Source organism: Tursiops truncatus, chromosome 12 (assembly GCF_011762595.2).
Source record: "Tursiops truncatus isolate mTurTru1 chromosome 12, mTurTru1.mat.Y, whole genome shotgun sequence".
NCBI lineage: Eukaryota > Metazoa > Chordata > Mammalia > Artiodactyla > Delphinidae > Tursiops > Tursiops truncatus.
Genome location: NC_047045.1, coordinates 7348702 through 7366143, shown reverse-complemented (window position 1 = coordinate 7366143; position 17442 = coordinate 7348702). Strand labels below are relative to the sequence as shown.

Sequence of the window (17442 nt, the reverse complement as noted above, 5' to 3'; positions counted from 1 at the left end):
TGAGCCATGGCCGCTGAGCCTGCGCGTCCGGAGCCTGTGCTCCGCAACGGGAGAGGCCACAGCGGTGAGAGGCCCGCGTGCCACAAAAAAAAACAAAACAAAACAAAACAAAAATCCCATAAGTATGAATTATCTTTATCTTATAGAAAAGGAGAGTAAGGTCAAGACAGCAAGGAACATGTCCAGGTTCACACAGCTGGCATGGCAGAGCTGGATTAGGACACGGGACACAGGAATGTGAATCCACTTATCCTACGATAGGCCACCATCAGTTCCACAATGAACTGTTAAGTCTAGGCTCTCCCTGGAGTGGTTCTCCAGAAACTAGGAATGCGTGTTCCCTGCCAAATGACCAAGATGCTACCCCAGAAGGTTCTGAAGAATAATTTATGCATATTATAGAGGCATACTCACTTATGCTTTTTCTCATTCTCCAACAAAACTTTAAATGGCAAAAATACCACAGCTATGCCTTCAAATTCTCAACTCAAGTTCTATGTGCAATTACCATAACAACAATTGGATGGAATATTGACTAACGAAAAGTGAAAATATCTTCCAGTGTAAAAGGTCTTGATTTATTTGAAGGCATAATTGTTGTTTCTAGTAGCACATGATTACTATTGATTGCCTTATTGACTATAATCTCATGATATTTAATGCTAGAAGGCAAAAGGCCACACATCATTCATAAAATCAACACTAAGCCTAAATGTATACTTTATTCTAGGATGGCCAATGAAAATTGGAGTTATGTCATCTGAAAATTAAGAAATACAAATGATCGGATGCATGCCTTAATTATAAATAACTGAGACAGTTTTGGATTAGTAAAGCGTACTTGTACTTAACCATACATTAGAATAGACATTTTAATAATTCTATTCATTTGAATATCACATTTTCTACAAAACTATATTACAGATTATACTACCTTATATTGCAGTAATACAATACAATAATACGTGGTTAAATAAATCAACTAAATAGGCATCAGTTAGGTGTTTTTCCAGTGGATTCTGTCAGGTAAAGTATTTGCAACAGCTATAAAACCAGAGTAATCAATATTTAAATATAATTTTCTGATTTAAATAAATATATGGCATTTCAGGACCTAGGCAACACTCCGGTAAGAAGACAATAAAAATCACAAGTCACTGGAAATTTATAGCAACCAGTTTTCCAAAGTTTTCAGAGATAAATTAAAGCAGGAATCATATGCATTTGTTAGTGTTATGGTTATGGTTATTGTTATTAGTTTAACTCAGGGTGAAAGAAAAGATCATTGATCAAGATGATGAAAGTAGGTAACGCCCGTAAGTCAGAAACTGTTGAAACATGAACACTCTAGACTATAGAACACGTGAACTGTTGCACACTGTCCACATCTCCTGGAGCCACATGGTTCATTACAAAAAGCAATTTGGTTGTTCTCTTTTCTTTTCATTAAACTTAAGAGATCTTGAAGAGACCAGATAATCTCAATATCAAATGGAAAAGTTTCACAGTTGCTGAAACATCTTAGATTCCTGTAAAGATTTGCTGCCATGTGTGCCCATATTATCTTAAATGTCACTCTTGAATGAACCAAAATCGACAACATTTTAGCTAGAAAATGTCAGGAACACTGTGGCGAGAGTAACAGTTGCCACTGGATGTTTCTCTCTCACAAGTAAATGATATGTTAACAGTAAAGTGCAGCAGAATCAAGTTTAATGCTAAAGAAATTAGTTTTTAAACTTTAAGTCAGTTAGGGTTTGATTGACAACATACAAGAATGAGAATTTTAAAAGCAAACTAAATTACATGATCTGAAGCAATTACTTAAAATATTGAATTCTATTATGAAGCAGATGTTTACATTTGCTTTTCTATTTGCTCCTTTTCATAAACGCAACCGAGTAATACTCCTATTTTCACAAAGATCTAAAGTAAAGATCTGGGCTCAGCATTTAGGAATGGTGATCACTTCATTGAACCCCTGCCAGATGGCCTTTTTCTAAAGTCATATTCAGAGCCTAGCTCTTGCATCTACCTTGGTTGTATAACAAGAGTTGGTTTGGCTATGTCATTATGAGGAAGGCTGACAGTGGGGATAACTGTCATCAAGAGTGGACTCTTGGAGCCTGTGCTCTGCAACGGGAGAGGCCACAACAGTGAGAGGCCCGCATACCGCAAAAAAAAAAAAAAAAAGAAAAAAGAGTGGACTCTTCACCAGTCAGAATGGCCATCATTAAAAAATCTACAAATAATAAATGCTGAAGAGGGTGTGGAGAAAAGGGAACCCTCCTACACTGTTGGTGGGAATGTAAATTGGTGCAGCCACTAGGGAAAACATAATGGAGGTTCCTCGAAAAATTAAACATATAACTACCCTATGATCCAGCAATCCCACTCCTGGGCGTATATCTGGACAAAACTATAATTTTAAAAGATACACGCACCCCTATGTTCACAGCATCACTATTTACAACAGCCAAGACATGGAAGCAACCTAAATGTCCATCAACAGATGAATGGATAAATAAGATGTGGTACATATATACAATGGAATACTACTCAGCCATAAAAAAGAATGAAATAATGCCATTTGCAGCAACATGGATGGGCCTAGAGATTATCATACTAAGTGAAGTAAGTCAGACAGAGAAAGACAAATATCATGTATCACTTATATGTGGAATCTAAAATATGACAGAAATGAACTTATCTACAAAACAGAAACCGACTCACAAACGTAGAGAACAGATTTGTGGTTGCCAAGGTTGGGGAGAGGGATGGAGTAGGAGTTTGGGGTTAGCAAAGGCAAACTGTTATATATAGGATGGATAAACAACAAGGTCCCACTGTACAGCACAGGGAACTACATTCAACATCCTGTAATCAACCATAATGGAAAAGAATATGAAAACGATTGTACATATATGTATAATTGAATCACTTTGCTATACAGCAAAAACTAACACAACATTGTAAATTGACTCTACTTCCATAAAATAAATTTTTAAAAAAAGAAGAGCAAACTCTTCATTTTGTTTACTGCTAGTAGTAGCCATATAACATCTATAGTAATACTGAAGGAACCTAAGGAAAATCCCCCAAAGAAGGGATGTTTAAGACCACTCCTATAGAAACAGAGAAATCAGAATGTAGACCTCAGCTGGGGGTCTATTCCTCAGCCAGAATACAGACATCCCCTCTCCTGCCTCATGGGCTACGCTGTCAGGGATCCAGGGATCCCTGAATGATGCTCCAGCCAGTAACAGGTCAGTGGGGTGAGGTCGTTCCTAAGCTCAACCAGAACATGGCAAACCTGAAGACAGCTGTCCTCTGGGAGAGTCTTGCCAGCATCAGAAACTAATCTTTGAGAGAAAGAACCACCCCTTCAAATACTTTTCCCTTTAGGACTGACTTGGCTGAACTGTGTTTGCTTAGGTAATGAGGCGTGAGTTCCTGCCCTGTAATAAGTTGCTGTAGACAGACTCAGGAACATGCTTTCAGATGAGGTCCGCTATACTTGCTCTAGTTCCATGGGTTCTTTTCTGGAATGAGGGCAGCATCTTCAATACACTGAGGAGCCCCGTGATAGTCCAGCTTGGGTCAAGCTGGCCTGAAAGCTAGTTTTCTAGCCATAAAGAGAAGCAGCAGATTTCTCTACGTGGTTTATACTGAATTACAGAAATATCATCTGAAAACCATCATATGGTATTTTCTCTTTGACAGTTGATAAACTTCCTTTTTTGGTCAGTAGCCACGTGGCTTTGGTAGATATGATCTCTGAACAACAGCAACTTCCTGAATTATTTCATTTTGCAACTCGTGAATTTTGTCATTTATAACAGTCAAATTTTAAACACAGTAGAGGCCACATTAAGGTAATTAAAGAAGAAAGGTGAGCCTTATTTTCACTATATATTCAGTTTTCCACAAAGAATTGAAATTCAAATGAGATTGTCTTTATATAGAAAACAAATTGTGTTGCAAGCAGTCCAAGAATCTCATTCTGGTGTCACACAGACATGAGTGCCTCACATATTTTTCTTGTTTAATCTAGAAACAAAAAGTTTCTAATCTAGAAACGAATACTTGGATATCAACTATTTATCTTATGGAAAAATACGTGTGGTCATGTATCATAATACACAGCATGTAACACTGAAGAAACCCAAACATCCCATATATGGTAAATAAAAATCAAAGCAGAACATATTTTTAACATAAGCGTTGTTATGTGAATCTTACATTTGACTATAAACCATTTAAGCTGTAATTCTCATTCAAGACATTGTCTTTTCTACTTGGGGCTTTATTTCTTCCTGATAACCATATTCTCCATAAATATTTTCACCTCTCGGTGACAGGGACTATTTGAAGGCAACAGTTAACAGATATGAGGAATTAGAAGGGAAATCTTTGAAGCCAGATATACTGAATGTTTTTTAATACCTCATAGCCTGTGAGAATCTATTTATTACTAAGCAATACCAACCATATATCTAAAATACCAAAATAGCCACTAAGATTCTAGTGAGATGGCAACTTTAAATTACAGAGAATATATCTGTTTTCCTTGCTTATTCTTACTTGTTCCTACAGGTAAAGTCCCATTAATAAAGCAGGACTATGTAAAGCATTTATTTAAAGCCATGGTCTTGCAACGATGGTTATTCTAAAGCAAAAATATTCAAGAGCTTCCTAAGAAGGAGGATCCACTTAAAAAACAGTCATCTCTCAATGGACTTCTCTTCAGTTATACGATAATTACATGGCTATCCTTCCTTCCCCCTCACTGTTCTGTGAGGAAAAGTAATTAGCAAGTAGCTTACAACATGTGTAATTTGTCTTATAATAATAATAGATGCTCATTCTGTCTATAAATACCTACTGAAGAAGCAAGTATCTGACAACGGCTCAGCAAACTCAACACAGGCCACACAATCTAATTTGAGATGATCTCCTCTGGTTGTCCAACTACATGGCAGGTTATGAAACAACGGAATGGTGCTGTTTTTGTTCTATTTGAAAATAAAACTAGACACGTGAAATGCAGAAGGATGCAGATGATTGTGTGAAGGGAAATTCTAGATGACTAAGACAGTTCTGTCCTCTACACTTTGAGTACAAAGCTGTGAATGTGTGAAACAACTGCTTGAATGGACGGGTGAACAGCTTCTCTCAGCTGCAACCTGCAGCCCTCCCCACGTGGCTTTCTTTACCTCTGAGTCTGGTAACCAGTAACCTGGCGGGGTTTAAGGCGTTCCCTATAACCCAGTCTGGAATATTGCACAATCCTTACGGTTTTCCTAAATGTTGCCCCTGCCTTTTAAACATTCCCTTTATTCAACTCTTCCACACTATTCTATTTTGAATGTGCCATCCCTTTTCTGTTGGACCTTGACTATTACAATTAGTTCTACTTATTTATTTCCTCAGGAAAAACTCCACTGATAAACTAGGTGTACATATAAACAAAGCATTTATTTAGACTTGGACATTTCATGAGCACATCAATGACGTTGCAGCACAAAAATATAATGCTTAATAAATGTCTGAATTATTTATGATTTAACTAGAAATATGTAGAAATAACTACCACCTAAACAAGTGTAGAAAGATTTATGACAGTCATCGATATGGTAAGTCTACCTTAGGTGAAGCACATATTTTAAATTATTTCTATAAAATCATTGAATTGCTTTTATGGAAAGCACAAAAACAAGTTAAATATTCTAGTTCAAAATATTTTCAAGAACACAATTCAGTTTTACAAATGAGTATGAAAAGTGATCTTTACCTTTCCACCAATTTCTCCTTTGCTACCTTCGAAGCCTTGCTCTCCCTGTAGAAGAGGAATGTGACGTGTATAATAACAGGCACTACTTTTAACACAAGTAATAATAATAATCGTAGTTTCTAATATTGAAAAATCAATAATTGTATATATTAAAACCATTTCTGAAATGTAAGCTCGAAGCCAATATTAACTTATACAAAATTTAAACATTTCTAAACACTGAAGGAATAATTTTTTAGGGTAAAACCTATATAGCTTCACTACTTGCAATGCAATTTAATCTCCACAGACCGGAAGTTCTGCAACCAAAGTACCTTTCTCATAGGTGTTTTGAGAACTGAATGCATCAAATAGCGTGCCTGGCACAGACTCATTTAGCCATTACTGTTGTTATTACTACCACTATTTATTCCACCAGATCCAGGAGAAACATCCTTCTCAAGCTGACTTCCACGGAAGACCGTCCCAGGGACAGGTGCGTGATGAACGAGGCCAGGGTTCGGGCTCTGGCTCTGACAGCGGCGCCAGGCTCTTTCCCACCCAGATGGCCCACCTCTCCAGCACAGAACCGGTGTGGGCTCTCACTCATCATGTTGTTTCTGAGAGGTATAAACCCCCTGTTCTTCAAGTAAAACCTCTCTGATCTGACAAGCTTATTTTCCCACTTAACTCTGCACAGATATTTAGAGTACTGATGTTTCATTCATACGATCAACAAATATTCATTGAACGGCAAATATACATCAGGCACTCACAACAGCGTAGCCGGCAAGGGAATGCTGGGGGTGGGTCATACCCACCCCTCCACCCACAGGAAGCGGTCAGTAAACCGAGACGAGGGATGGAGGGTTTCTTATCTCCAGTTTTTATCTGCAGTGCTTCAAACAAGGTGACACTTAATGTAATTAAAATTTGTATGTAAGAAAAGGAATGCCTGCTTTTTTACTATGTGTATATTATACATGTACTCATACACCCGATGACACATACACACACACCCGATTAAGTCATTACTTCTGGGGCTTCTGGTGGCGCAGTGGTTACAAATCCGCCTGCCAATGCAGGGGACACGGGTTCGAGCCCTGGCCAGGGAAGATCCCACATGCCGCGGAGCAACTAAGCCCGTGCATCACAACTGCTGAGCCTGCGCTCTACAGCCCGTGCTCCGCAACAAGAGAAGTCACTGCAATGAGAAGCCCACGCACTGCAATGAAGAGTAGCCCCCGCTCGCTGCAGCTAGAGAAAGCCCACGCGCAGCAACGAAGACCCAACGCAGCCAAAATAAAATAAATTTAATTTAAAATAATAATAATAATTACTTCTGCTTTATCTACCTTCAAAAAAGGTACAGGAAAGAAAGTAAGTTAGTATTTGGGTATATTTGCCACTGAATGTGTGGTCTTTTTCCTACCACTTTTCCTAAAATATAGACTTTAACTTGATCTGTTAATTCAAGCTGACACAAAGCTGCTGAACACCGCAGTACATCGGCCACAATGCCAGCATGAGGCAGCCACCATAAACCGCTGCTGGAAGGTCCTAAACTGTTTCCCAGAAGATAAATCTACACATCCCTTGGCTGGCAACTCGACTCACAGATGCAGCACCCGCTGTCTCAATGGGTTTTGTCTAGAACTGCTGTGAAGAAGTGCAGAAGCTTGCCATTTCATCACTGCCAGTTCAATCTTAGTATCTTCATCAAGTAAGTAAAGGAAGATTTTTCAAAAGCTGTAACTACAAATACGCGCATATCTTTTTAACGGTAATTTTTAGCTACAGAGCAAAACCTAGATGTGACAGTAACTTCTGACTTCCTGTTGCTAAGATCTGTAAAACTTCTCCAGAGCATAGAAATGATATGCTTGGCTTTGGTGGGCATCTAATATCGCACCAATAATGCTCTCCCCTGTGGCGGGATTATCTGGGTGGCGTCATGACAGCTGGCGCCGCCTGAAGGGGCTCCCCATCCCTTCAGGAAACTGGAATAAACCAGTCTCTGTGTTTCCAATAATGCTGGTCACCTACAATCATATTTCTTCCCAGGAGGAAAAATCAGCCCGTGGACAATAAAGGGGTGAAATGAAGTTTACCTTGGTAAGGAGAAAGATTCTAGGCCCAGAAAGAAGCATCCTAGCCAATGCAAAAATCCCTACTGATTATGAATTTATAATTCTGAAAGAATTTTTTGAAGAGATTCGTTGTAGCATCTTTGTAAGATTTAATGTTTTATATCATTGCAACCATTATGTTTAGCTCAATCTGGGAAATACGAAAAGGAAAAGAAGTAACCACACACTGTCAAAGGTAATAAAGCCTGTTCCAGTCTTCATTTTAGACTCAACAGTGAAAACATTCCCAGAGCAGCTGTGCTCACTCCCCGGGCCCCCATGAAGCATCATTGCCCACTTCTCCGGAGAAGCATGTGGCTAAACCTCTCCGATAAAGCCCCCTCCTAAAGTAGGTCCTTTGAGAAGGGATCGCTTCCATGGGCTCTCTTTGGAAAGGAAGTTCAAGTGCTGGTTGACTCAGGGAATTCAATTTCATCAAACACATTTTCTAAATCTTCACTATATTTATGTACACATTCAACTTTCAAGATGTTAAAGTTCTTAACTAATATGAAACATTAAAAATCTCTTTACCTTTTGACCAGGTAAGCCTGGAGCTCCATGTAAACCATTTTCACCCTAAAAGAAATACACAGAATAAATTTTGTTAGCCACAAAAAACAAGTGAATAAAGAAATTTTTGTGTTTTTTTAACAACTTGTTCTAGGCTGGGAAAAAAGGCAGCCTAATGCTGAACGTGTATCAAGTACAGGGGTACAGGGGGCTTCGCACCCATCCTTCATCTCCCAACTCCAGGACTAGTACTTGCATTCAGAAAATAAGAAAACAGAGGCTCTGAGCGGTTCGGTAGCATGCTCACAGTCACCAACTAGGAGCATCCCCTAAGATTTGAATGGAGGTCTCTCAGACTGCACAGCCCATGCTTTCCCACGTGCCACTTAGTGCCCTTCATCTTATTTTCTCTCTTTTAAACCTCTGGGCATAATATTAAAATCCGACACAGGCTGTCTATGGGCCAGGCACTGTTCTCACAACAAATCTATCAGGTAGATACAACTATTATGACCATCTTCTTACAGATGATTACACAATCGGGATATAGACCTGGAATTCAAGTTCACCTACTTCATCTCTGCACACCTAATCACCCACCTGCACTGTCTCATGGAAAAGATTTCATTCTGGCTTGTAAGTGACCTCTTATCTAAAAACTATATATATATATATTTTTTTTTATTTATATAAAATATTTTTATATATATAAAGCATATCTACTTTCTTTCTCATTCCCGTTGATTGCCTTTAGATCAGTTTTGAAGACGTGCCCAATGCCGTTCTACTTGAAACAGTTACTTGGGACAATTTTGAGTTCTTTCCATCCATCTGGTTCCTGTGTTGGGTACAAAGGTTTTCAGCAGATGCCTATCAGTTTCCATTGCTGGAATTCATGGGCCATCTCTTTGAAAAGTCTGGTTTGCAAATGGCACACAAGCTAGAACAAGATACTCCTGGGAGGATGTGCACATTCCCAGTGGAGCCTCAGGAATTCTGCTGCTTCAAGGATGTGACTTGGGCTCCCAAATTTCCAGGTTTAGAAAGCTCAAAATAAACTAACAATTCTACTGACCCACTTTATTTCTAGCAAACATTTATGAAACAACAGCTTGTTTTTAAAGTGTTACCTAAAATGAAGTTAGATACCACTTCTTAGAGTTTTAAAAATAAAATTCAAATATATGAAGAAAAAATCATATCTTCAAATTTTAAAATAGCAATAATATGTTCTGTTTAAGCCTAAAGAGATCGTTATCGTTTCATCAATTAATACATTTTTGGAAAGGCTTAGTCATTTTTGCCAGCAGTGTACTGCTATATACACAACATATTTTAAAGACTAAGGCTTTTCTTTGACTAGATTAAATTATCTGTGCTGCACAGTGTAACTGCTATCATCACAGAATATACCAAACACTAAAGGCAAAACTTTGTGGCCAAGTGTTGAGGCATCAGTAAAATACAGTGTACTTATCTATGTAATAAATATATTTCTATCATTTAAAAAGTTACTATAGTTCTAGACCTGAGGCATCCCACAAATATATTAGAAACTTCCCATTTCACTTAATAAAGTGAAAGTCAAAGCACATTAAGTTTTTGACACCAGGGAACATTCTATGGAAACTGAGCTGTTACTCATCACAGAAGTATGTCCACTTGTCCATGAGGAGCAGAATTATTTTCACTGGTTGGTCCAATATAATGTTTTACACCATATTACAAGTTACACACAATAACAATATATGGTTTGTAATCCGGTAAGGTACATTGACACAGTCTACACTGCCAAAAATACTTTTTGGAAAAAGGAAAGCAATGTCAGTAGCTCCTTCCCTTTTTCTTTGCTCACAGCTCACTCCTATGTGTCATGTGCTCCAAAGACTGGCACCTAAAGGGCCACCTCTGGCACATGTCAGGTTAGGGTCACACCCAGATGCACTGTCAACTGGGTACCATTCTTCCTTGACAGGAAGAATGTTTCTCTCTTTAATGGACACTGGTTTTACGATTGTTGCAATTAAAATGTTTTCCTATGGCCAGTGTTAATCGGTCTCTGCTCTTTCCTGACCCAAAATTTGTTTGTAAACATAATTCTAAGCTCCATGGATAACCCAATGGACACCACTGATTACTCTTCCAGGAAATAAGTTGGCTTCACGTGACACAACAACATATGAAAGATTCTGAGATACTGGGGAACTTCTGAAGCTTAAAGTCTGTAACTTTGGTATTCAGAAACCAATTTATTTTCTTCTCACAGATTTTCTCAAAGTTACCAGGGATGTCTGACATAGAAACTCATAATCATGTAAAATCATTTGTCATTTTTCCAGTCCGAAGGATAACTTAGCATATTCGTTTCTGACTATATCTCAAAAAAAAAAAAAACAAAAAAACAAACTACTAAGTACCATAACAACTAAAGAAGAATCTAGTCTTAAAGAGCAAAATTTTGTTTAACAGATTAACAGACTATGTTTCTCCTGTCAGGACTTTATCTAAAACCTGATTTATGTCAACAGAATGAGCCCTTCTTTACTCTGAATCACAGTTTCAAAGCTCTGGTGCCCATGCAGCTTGGGGTCAAATTGAATTCTATCCAACAAATAAATGCCTGCCTAAAATTACTGGATGAGCAGACATTAGCTGTTTTTTCTAAACTCTTGGTATCCCTCGGTGCTCCCAGTCTCAGCACAGGAGGAAATAAGAAGCCTCTTTTTTGGCTTCCCATCAATACTTTAGCCCATTATTGAAAGAAAATTATAATCAATGTTTCCTGTATCTACTATAACTTTCAAAATGTGTTTCTCCGGCATATACTTTCCATTACAGGTTTTTCCATCAAAGGGCCTGCGTCCCTTTCGTATTACAGATCGAAGCTCCAGATGGGCACTGTATGAATACGTGTAATATAAAGCAGGGCAACATCTAACACTGCTGCTGATAGCGTCGACGCCATGGCAGTAGTGTGATACAGAGCGCGTCTTCAACTTCACAGAGTAACCTGAAAAGCCCTTTCCAGAATCCAAAGTAACCTCTTTGGAAAGCTTTTGGAAAAAAACTTAAGTGTGATTTAGGAGCAGCTGGTGGCTTTCGGAAAAGCTGATCAAAGGATTTCATTTTACCTCCTTTTTATCACTGCTCATTTCCCGGAAGTAAGCACAGCTAGGCATACAAGATAAATTATTAGTTTGCCTGATTTCTTTGACATTGGAATCAATGTCTTTTCTTATGCAGGAAATACATGCTGTCTGAAAGACATTTAATAAAGAATCACACTCCCTAGGGCTGTAGTTTGCAAACCTAGTACCAAGGAGACCAAGCAAAGAAAGGCAGATTAAGCAGGTAAATGAAAATTCCCTTATAACTAGACCCAAGCCTGGAAAATAGAAAGTTATATACTATGTTTTGGCGATTTTTTTCTTTTAAAAGTTAGGCATTCAGACTTTGATTAAAAAGTCTGAGATCCTGGGGCTTCCCTGGTGGCACAGTGGTTGGGAGTCCACCTGCCGATGCAGGGGACACGGGTCCGTGCCCCGGTCCGGGAGGATCCTGCATGACGCGGAGCGGCTGGGGCCGTGGGCCATGGCCGCTGAGCCTGCGCGTCTGGAGCCTGTGCTCCGCAATGGGAGAGGCCACAGCGGTGAGAGGCCCGCGTACCGCAAAATAAATAAATAAATAAATAAATAAAATAAAATAAAATAAAAAGTCTGAGATCCTGCAGATGTAGAGAATGGACTTGAGGACACGGGGAGGGGGAAGGGTAAGCTGGGACGAAGTGAGAGAGTGGCATGGACATATACACACTACCAAATGTAGACTAGATAGCTGGTGGGAAGCAGCCACATAGCACAGGGAGATCAGCTCAGTGCTTTGTGACCACCTAGAGGGGTGGGATAGGGAGAGTGGGAGGGAGATGCAAGAAAGGGGAGATATGGGGATATATGTATATGTATAGCGGATTCACTTTGTTATAAAGCAGAAACTAACACACCATTGTAAAGCAATTATACTCCAATTAAGATGTTAAAAAAAAAAGTCTGAGATCCCATTTATAACACTGTTTCCATATTTAAAAATGTAATTTGACCTATCATTTTACTTAGAGCAAGTTTCCCAGGAACACAATCTTCTGTTTGAATTTACTGTACGCTTGGAAGTATATCAATATTTTCCCACTAATTAATTCATATTCATTAAGAGTAAATTTACTTAAATTGAGTTTTGAGTGAAATAGCTGGAACAAATATCTGAAGTGGAATGCCAGAATCCTAGCATGAAAACCAGTAAAGGAAGCAGCCAGAAGTAAATCTGGTTATGATTTTGTGTATCACTAACTTGACCTCTACAATTCCGACAATAGGCATGCTGTACTCAGGCCATAATCTTTCGGGATTTAATTTTTATATGGTTCTAAATTCCTGCCACTCAACTAAATATTTCAGGAAATAAAACATATACCTCCTATATTTTTTCTGATATCTCGTCCAATCAGAGTCCTTTTATTTCAGGGAAGAGTATTTTTTCCTTCTATATTCTGGGACTTCATTCCAAGAAATAAATTGTTAAGTAAAAAAACTATGTACTTCATAGGGTTTAAAACTTCAAACTTTTTGAATTCTTTGTATTTGTTGGATCCTTCATGCAGCTAACACATGGGGATATATTATCACATGAATGCTCAGAATAAGGCAAATTTAAAACATTCTTAAACAAAAATGAATGAGACCCTATTATTACTTATTCTTATGGTCATTTCAAAGACGAGAAAGCCAGCCCACCATCAGTAATACATGGTCAATACATGTTTTAATCATAGTTATATAAATGTGGGGAGTTAGCAGCAGCTGAACCCAACATCTACTTTCTCAAAAACTATTAACCTGAGTGTATCTGTGTGCACACAAGTACATGCAAGGGCACACACCTAGAAAACAAGCAGGGTGGGTATTCTTAAATACGGGGACAGGTGTAAATTTATACATTTGTATCCACCAGCTCCACCAAAGAATCTGCTAAGGCACTGACCCTATTGAAAGCTTCTTAAAGTCAGGCTAGTTTGCTGTTTAATTTGCATTGTGGAGAGCAAAACAAAACAATTTGATGTACGGATATTGAAACAATGCCTTCTGAACCCAAATTAACCTTTCCCAAATTTCTGCCCATTGGTCTTATTTCACACAGGACAAATATCATATGGGACTTATACATGACATCCCTTTGTGTCACCATTAAGCCTATTCAGTAATCCAATCATTTTTCAAATGATAGTTTGGAGTCCCTTAATATTATAGTAACTGTTCCATGGGCACACACTGTCCTTTAAAATGTGGCACTGAGAATTCAGCACATCACTCCAGATATGGTCTCAACCACACAGAGATGAGTACTGGCATACACGCACATACACACACACACCTTGTTCTGGATACTATACAATACCAGCATTACTACAACTTGCTTTTTTTAAAGCTAAATTGCTTGTGCATACATTGAACTTGTAGTCAACTAAAACCATTAAGTTTTCCTTTCAAAGAGGATATCTTTACAATCCTCTTTCAAATTACTGGAGTGCAAATTACGCTGAGTTATTCAAATAAAAAACAAGTAATTTTGAAATGGTTTGGGGACGTAAACGTTTCTTTCCACTTACAGCAAAGTTAGGGAATTGAGCCTTGGCCAATGTTGTAAGACCACACGACAAAATCTAGTGTCGTTTTCAGTAAGGTTTTCAAAATCAGTGATTTTCAAAATCAGTAAGGTTTTCTTCAAATGGATCTGTTAAGCATGAGCGTGTGGGCTTTTCACTTTCTTGTGAGACTAGCTGGAAGGCAGTCTTTAGGCAAACTTGAAGCTTCACAACAGTACCAGGGAAACAGAAGACATTTAGTGTAGATCATCCACTGAACTATCTAGAGTGGAGTAACTGACATCTGAATCAAGTATTCTAACAGGAGATAATTGAAGATATAAAGAGAAGGACAGTGTCATCAGTAAGCTCCTACTTGGAGACAGTGAGACACCAGTAACTGCAAACTATTTCTGGTCCGAAGTAGTCCTCATGCTGAGTAATTTAGAGTTCTACTCTGTATCAATTACTTCTACTGGAACTTCAATGCGTTGAAGGCATCGGTTACTTATCTTTAGACCTGAGATAAATGGCTGTGAAGGTCTGGAGGAAGAACACGCCTTAGCAACGTTGTAAGAAAGTCAGGAGATTTGCAAACCTAGTACGGAGGACAAGGCAGCAAAATCACCTAGAGATTTATGCTGGAGAGAGGAGGGAGAGCATGTTGTCTCCAAGGGAGATGGGAAGCCAGTTCTGGGGCTGCACACTCTTCCCTCTATTTCTGTTTCACCCCCGAAGCACCCCTGTCAGCTTCACCAGACATGGGAGAGTCTCTGGCCCTCCTATTCCCTGAAGTGCGCGTCTGCAGATAGTACAGGAGATTTGGACCGAAGCCTCGCGGCTTTGGGGGCCTTTCCAATCCTCCCTCGGCATGGTTTTCTAACAGTCATCCTCTGTTTCTCTTCGCTATTGACTTGAGCTCTGAACAGCTCAACAAACATTATGCAGAACCAAGGAGGTGCCACGCGCTGGGCCAGGTGCTGGGGTGAAAGGTGTGAGAGGGATCCCCGGCCCTTGTTCTCCAGGAGGTCACAGTGGGGACCAAGACACACAGACAAAGCGCTACACGAGCAGAGTGCAGGGCTGCTAAGTCTACCTGGTGGCCAAGGAGAATTCATGAAATAGATGCAATTTTTCTTGAGCTGTGAAGTCAGTGATCTGTGAAAATGCAGTGACGGTGGGAGGAAAGAAAGATGCTGACTGTGGTCATCCTCTCGAATCTTCTTCTCTTACCCAACAAGCTCGTGCATGACCGTCCACAGGCTATGACAACCCTGACTAGGCTGCAAAAAGCTCCTTTAGACACAGCCACATTAAGAAAATTCTATTATCTGAACTTGTAGACGTCTATATAAACTAACAATTACACCTCTAAATTCCCTATTGAGTATCTCAGTAATCTACACCAGAAATAAAATAATTAGGACAAAACTATAATAAGAAAAGATACACACACCCATATTTTCATAGCAGCACTATTCACAATAGCGCCAAGGCATGGAAGCAACCTAGACGTCCATCAACAGATGAATGGATAAAGAAGATGCGGTATGTGTGTGTGTGTACACACACACACACACACACACACACACACACAGGAATATTACTCAGCCATAAAAGAGAATGAAATAATGCCATTTGCAGCAACATGGATGGATCTAGAGAATATCATACTAAGTGAAGTAAGTCAGAAAGAGAAAGATAAATATCATATAATATCACTTATATGTGGAATCTAAAAATATGATACAAATGAATTTATATACAAAACAGACATAGATCCACAGACATAGAAAACAGACTTGTGGTTGCCAAGGGGGAGGGAGGAGGAGGGAGGGAATGATTGGGAGTCTGGGATTAGCAGATGCAAACTATTGTATATAGGATGGGTAAACAACAAGGTCCTACTGTATAGCACAGGGAGCTATACTCAATATCCTGTGATAAACCATAATGGAAAAGAATATGAAAAAGGATGTATATATGTGTATAATAAAATCACTCTGCTGTATAGCAGAAATTAACACAACATTGCAAATCAACTCTACTGCAATAAAAATTTTTTTGAAAAGATTAAAATAATTAGCCACTAAACTATGCAGAGAAACAGAGACTGCGTGATCTTTTGACGGCAATACTTTAATATTTGTGTGCTTGAGTCTCACAGTGCATTAAACCAAATAGGAACATTAGCAGACTAGCTTCTTAAAACCTGGCTAACCGTTTAGCAAATAAAAGTCGAGTGCCGGGGTGCCAGAGCCACGGCATGTGTTGAGCCTGTCATCCATCTGTTGCGTTCTCTGCCAACTGCTCCACTTGGGGTGCGAGTGGAAGGCTTTAGGAGGGAATAAGAAACCATTAAGAAATAAACTCAACTGCAGAGTGAGCAAGCCTCTTTTTCTTTTTCCTATCCTTCTGTTACTTCTGTCCTTCTCGGGTTTCTGCTTATTTTAGTGCTATCTTGTATCAATATACTGCCCACAGATAAGACAATTAAATGAGACTTACTCCAGGTAAAGGCAGTCATTTTTCACTGATAATTCAAGTATCATTCTTGTAACTGTAGTAAGTGAGGTCAAGAAGCAGGCTGACAAAACTGTTTTCTTTGTGGCCATTTTAACCATGAATAGAAACTGGTTATAATAAAAAGTTCAATCCTATGTCCAGATTTGACTATACCTTTATTCACTGCAGGATTTTCTGAAATACAGGAGTATGTGTGTGACTCTCTGTTTAAGAGGTATCTTCTCCTAACATGGAGCTCATACTTGTTTTATAAACCTTGACAATTTCACAGAAAGGAAATATCCCATTTTTAGAAGAAAGCTGTGTTGTACTTTTTTTTCTCCTCATTTAGTGTTGCAATTTGGACAATAAATTGTCACATACTAATAGATATTTTAACTTTTTTGATCTTGGGAAGAACTCTGAAATTCATCTTAATTCTGAATTTCACTGGCAAACTGGATGAAACTAGATAATGCAGGGAGAAAGCCAAATGACAAAAAAAAAATTCTTCAGCTTTCTCAACAAATGCCTGTAAGTTTCGGAGTAGCTGAGGCATTAATGCTACATCTGGACCAGGGCTGTTGCAGAGTTCATTATAATTCACAACAGCTACCGGCCTTGTCTGCGCTTTCATAAACTGTAACAGCGTCTGCCTTTATTTCCTGAAGCTGCAGTCTTCTCATAAAATGTCTTTTTAAGGGAAAACCGAGATTCAAAGATCACAGTCATTTCATTTTCCAACAGGAAAGAAATATATAGACAGTTAGGGAACAATGGATCTGTCCAGTTTGCTCTCACCCTCCTGCAAAGAGCTGGGGCTTCAGAGTTGACGGTGCAAAGACCCGGTACACAAAGCAGCTCTTAATGAGGACAGTTAGCCCAGC

General features: G+C 38.9%; 1 protein-coding gene across 1 annotated transcript in view; it reads right to left on the bottom strand.

Annotated features, from left to right (window-relative positions):
- COL19A1 (collagen type XIX alpha 1 chain) overlaps window positions 1-17442 on the bottom strand; it is a 327107-nt gene that overhangs the window by 220699 nt on the left and 88966 nt on the right. The window contains exons 11-12 of the mRNA XM_073789871.1: window positions 8437-8481; window positions 5795-5839 (exon numbers count right to left, since the gene is read on the bottom strand). Coding sequence (XP_073645972.1) covers window positions 5795-5839; window positions 8437-8481 — 90 coding nt within the window. The remainder of the gene's footprint in view (window positions 1-5794; window positions 5840-8436; window positions 8482-17442) is intronic.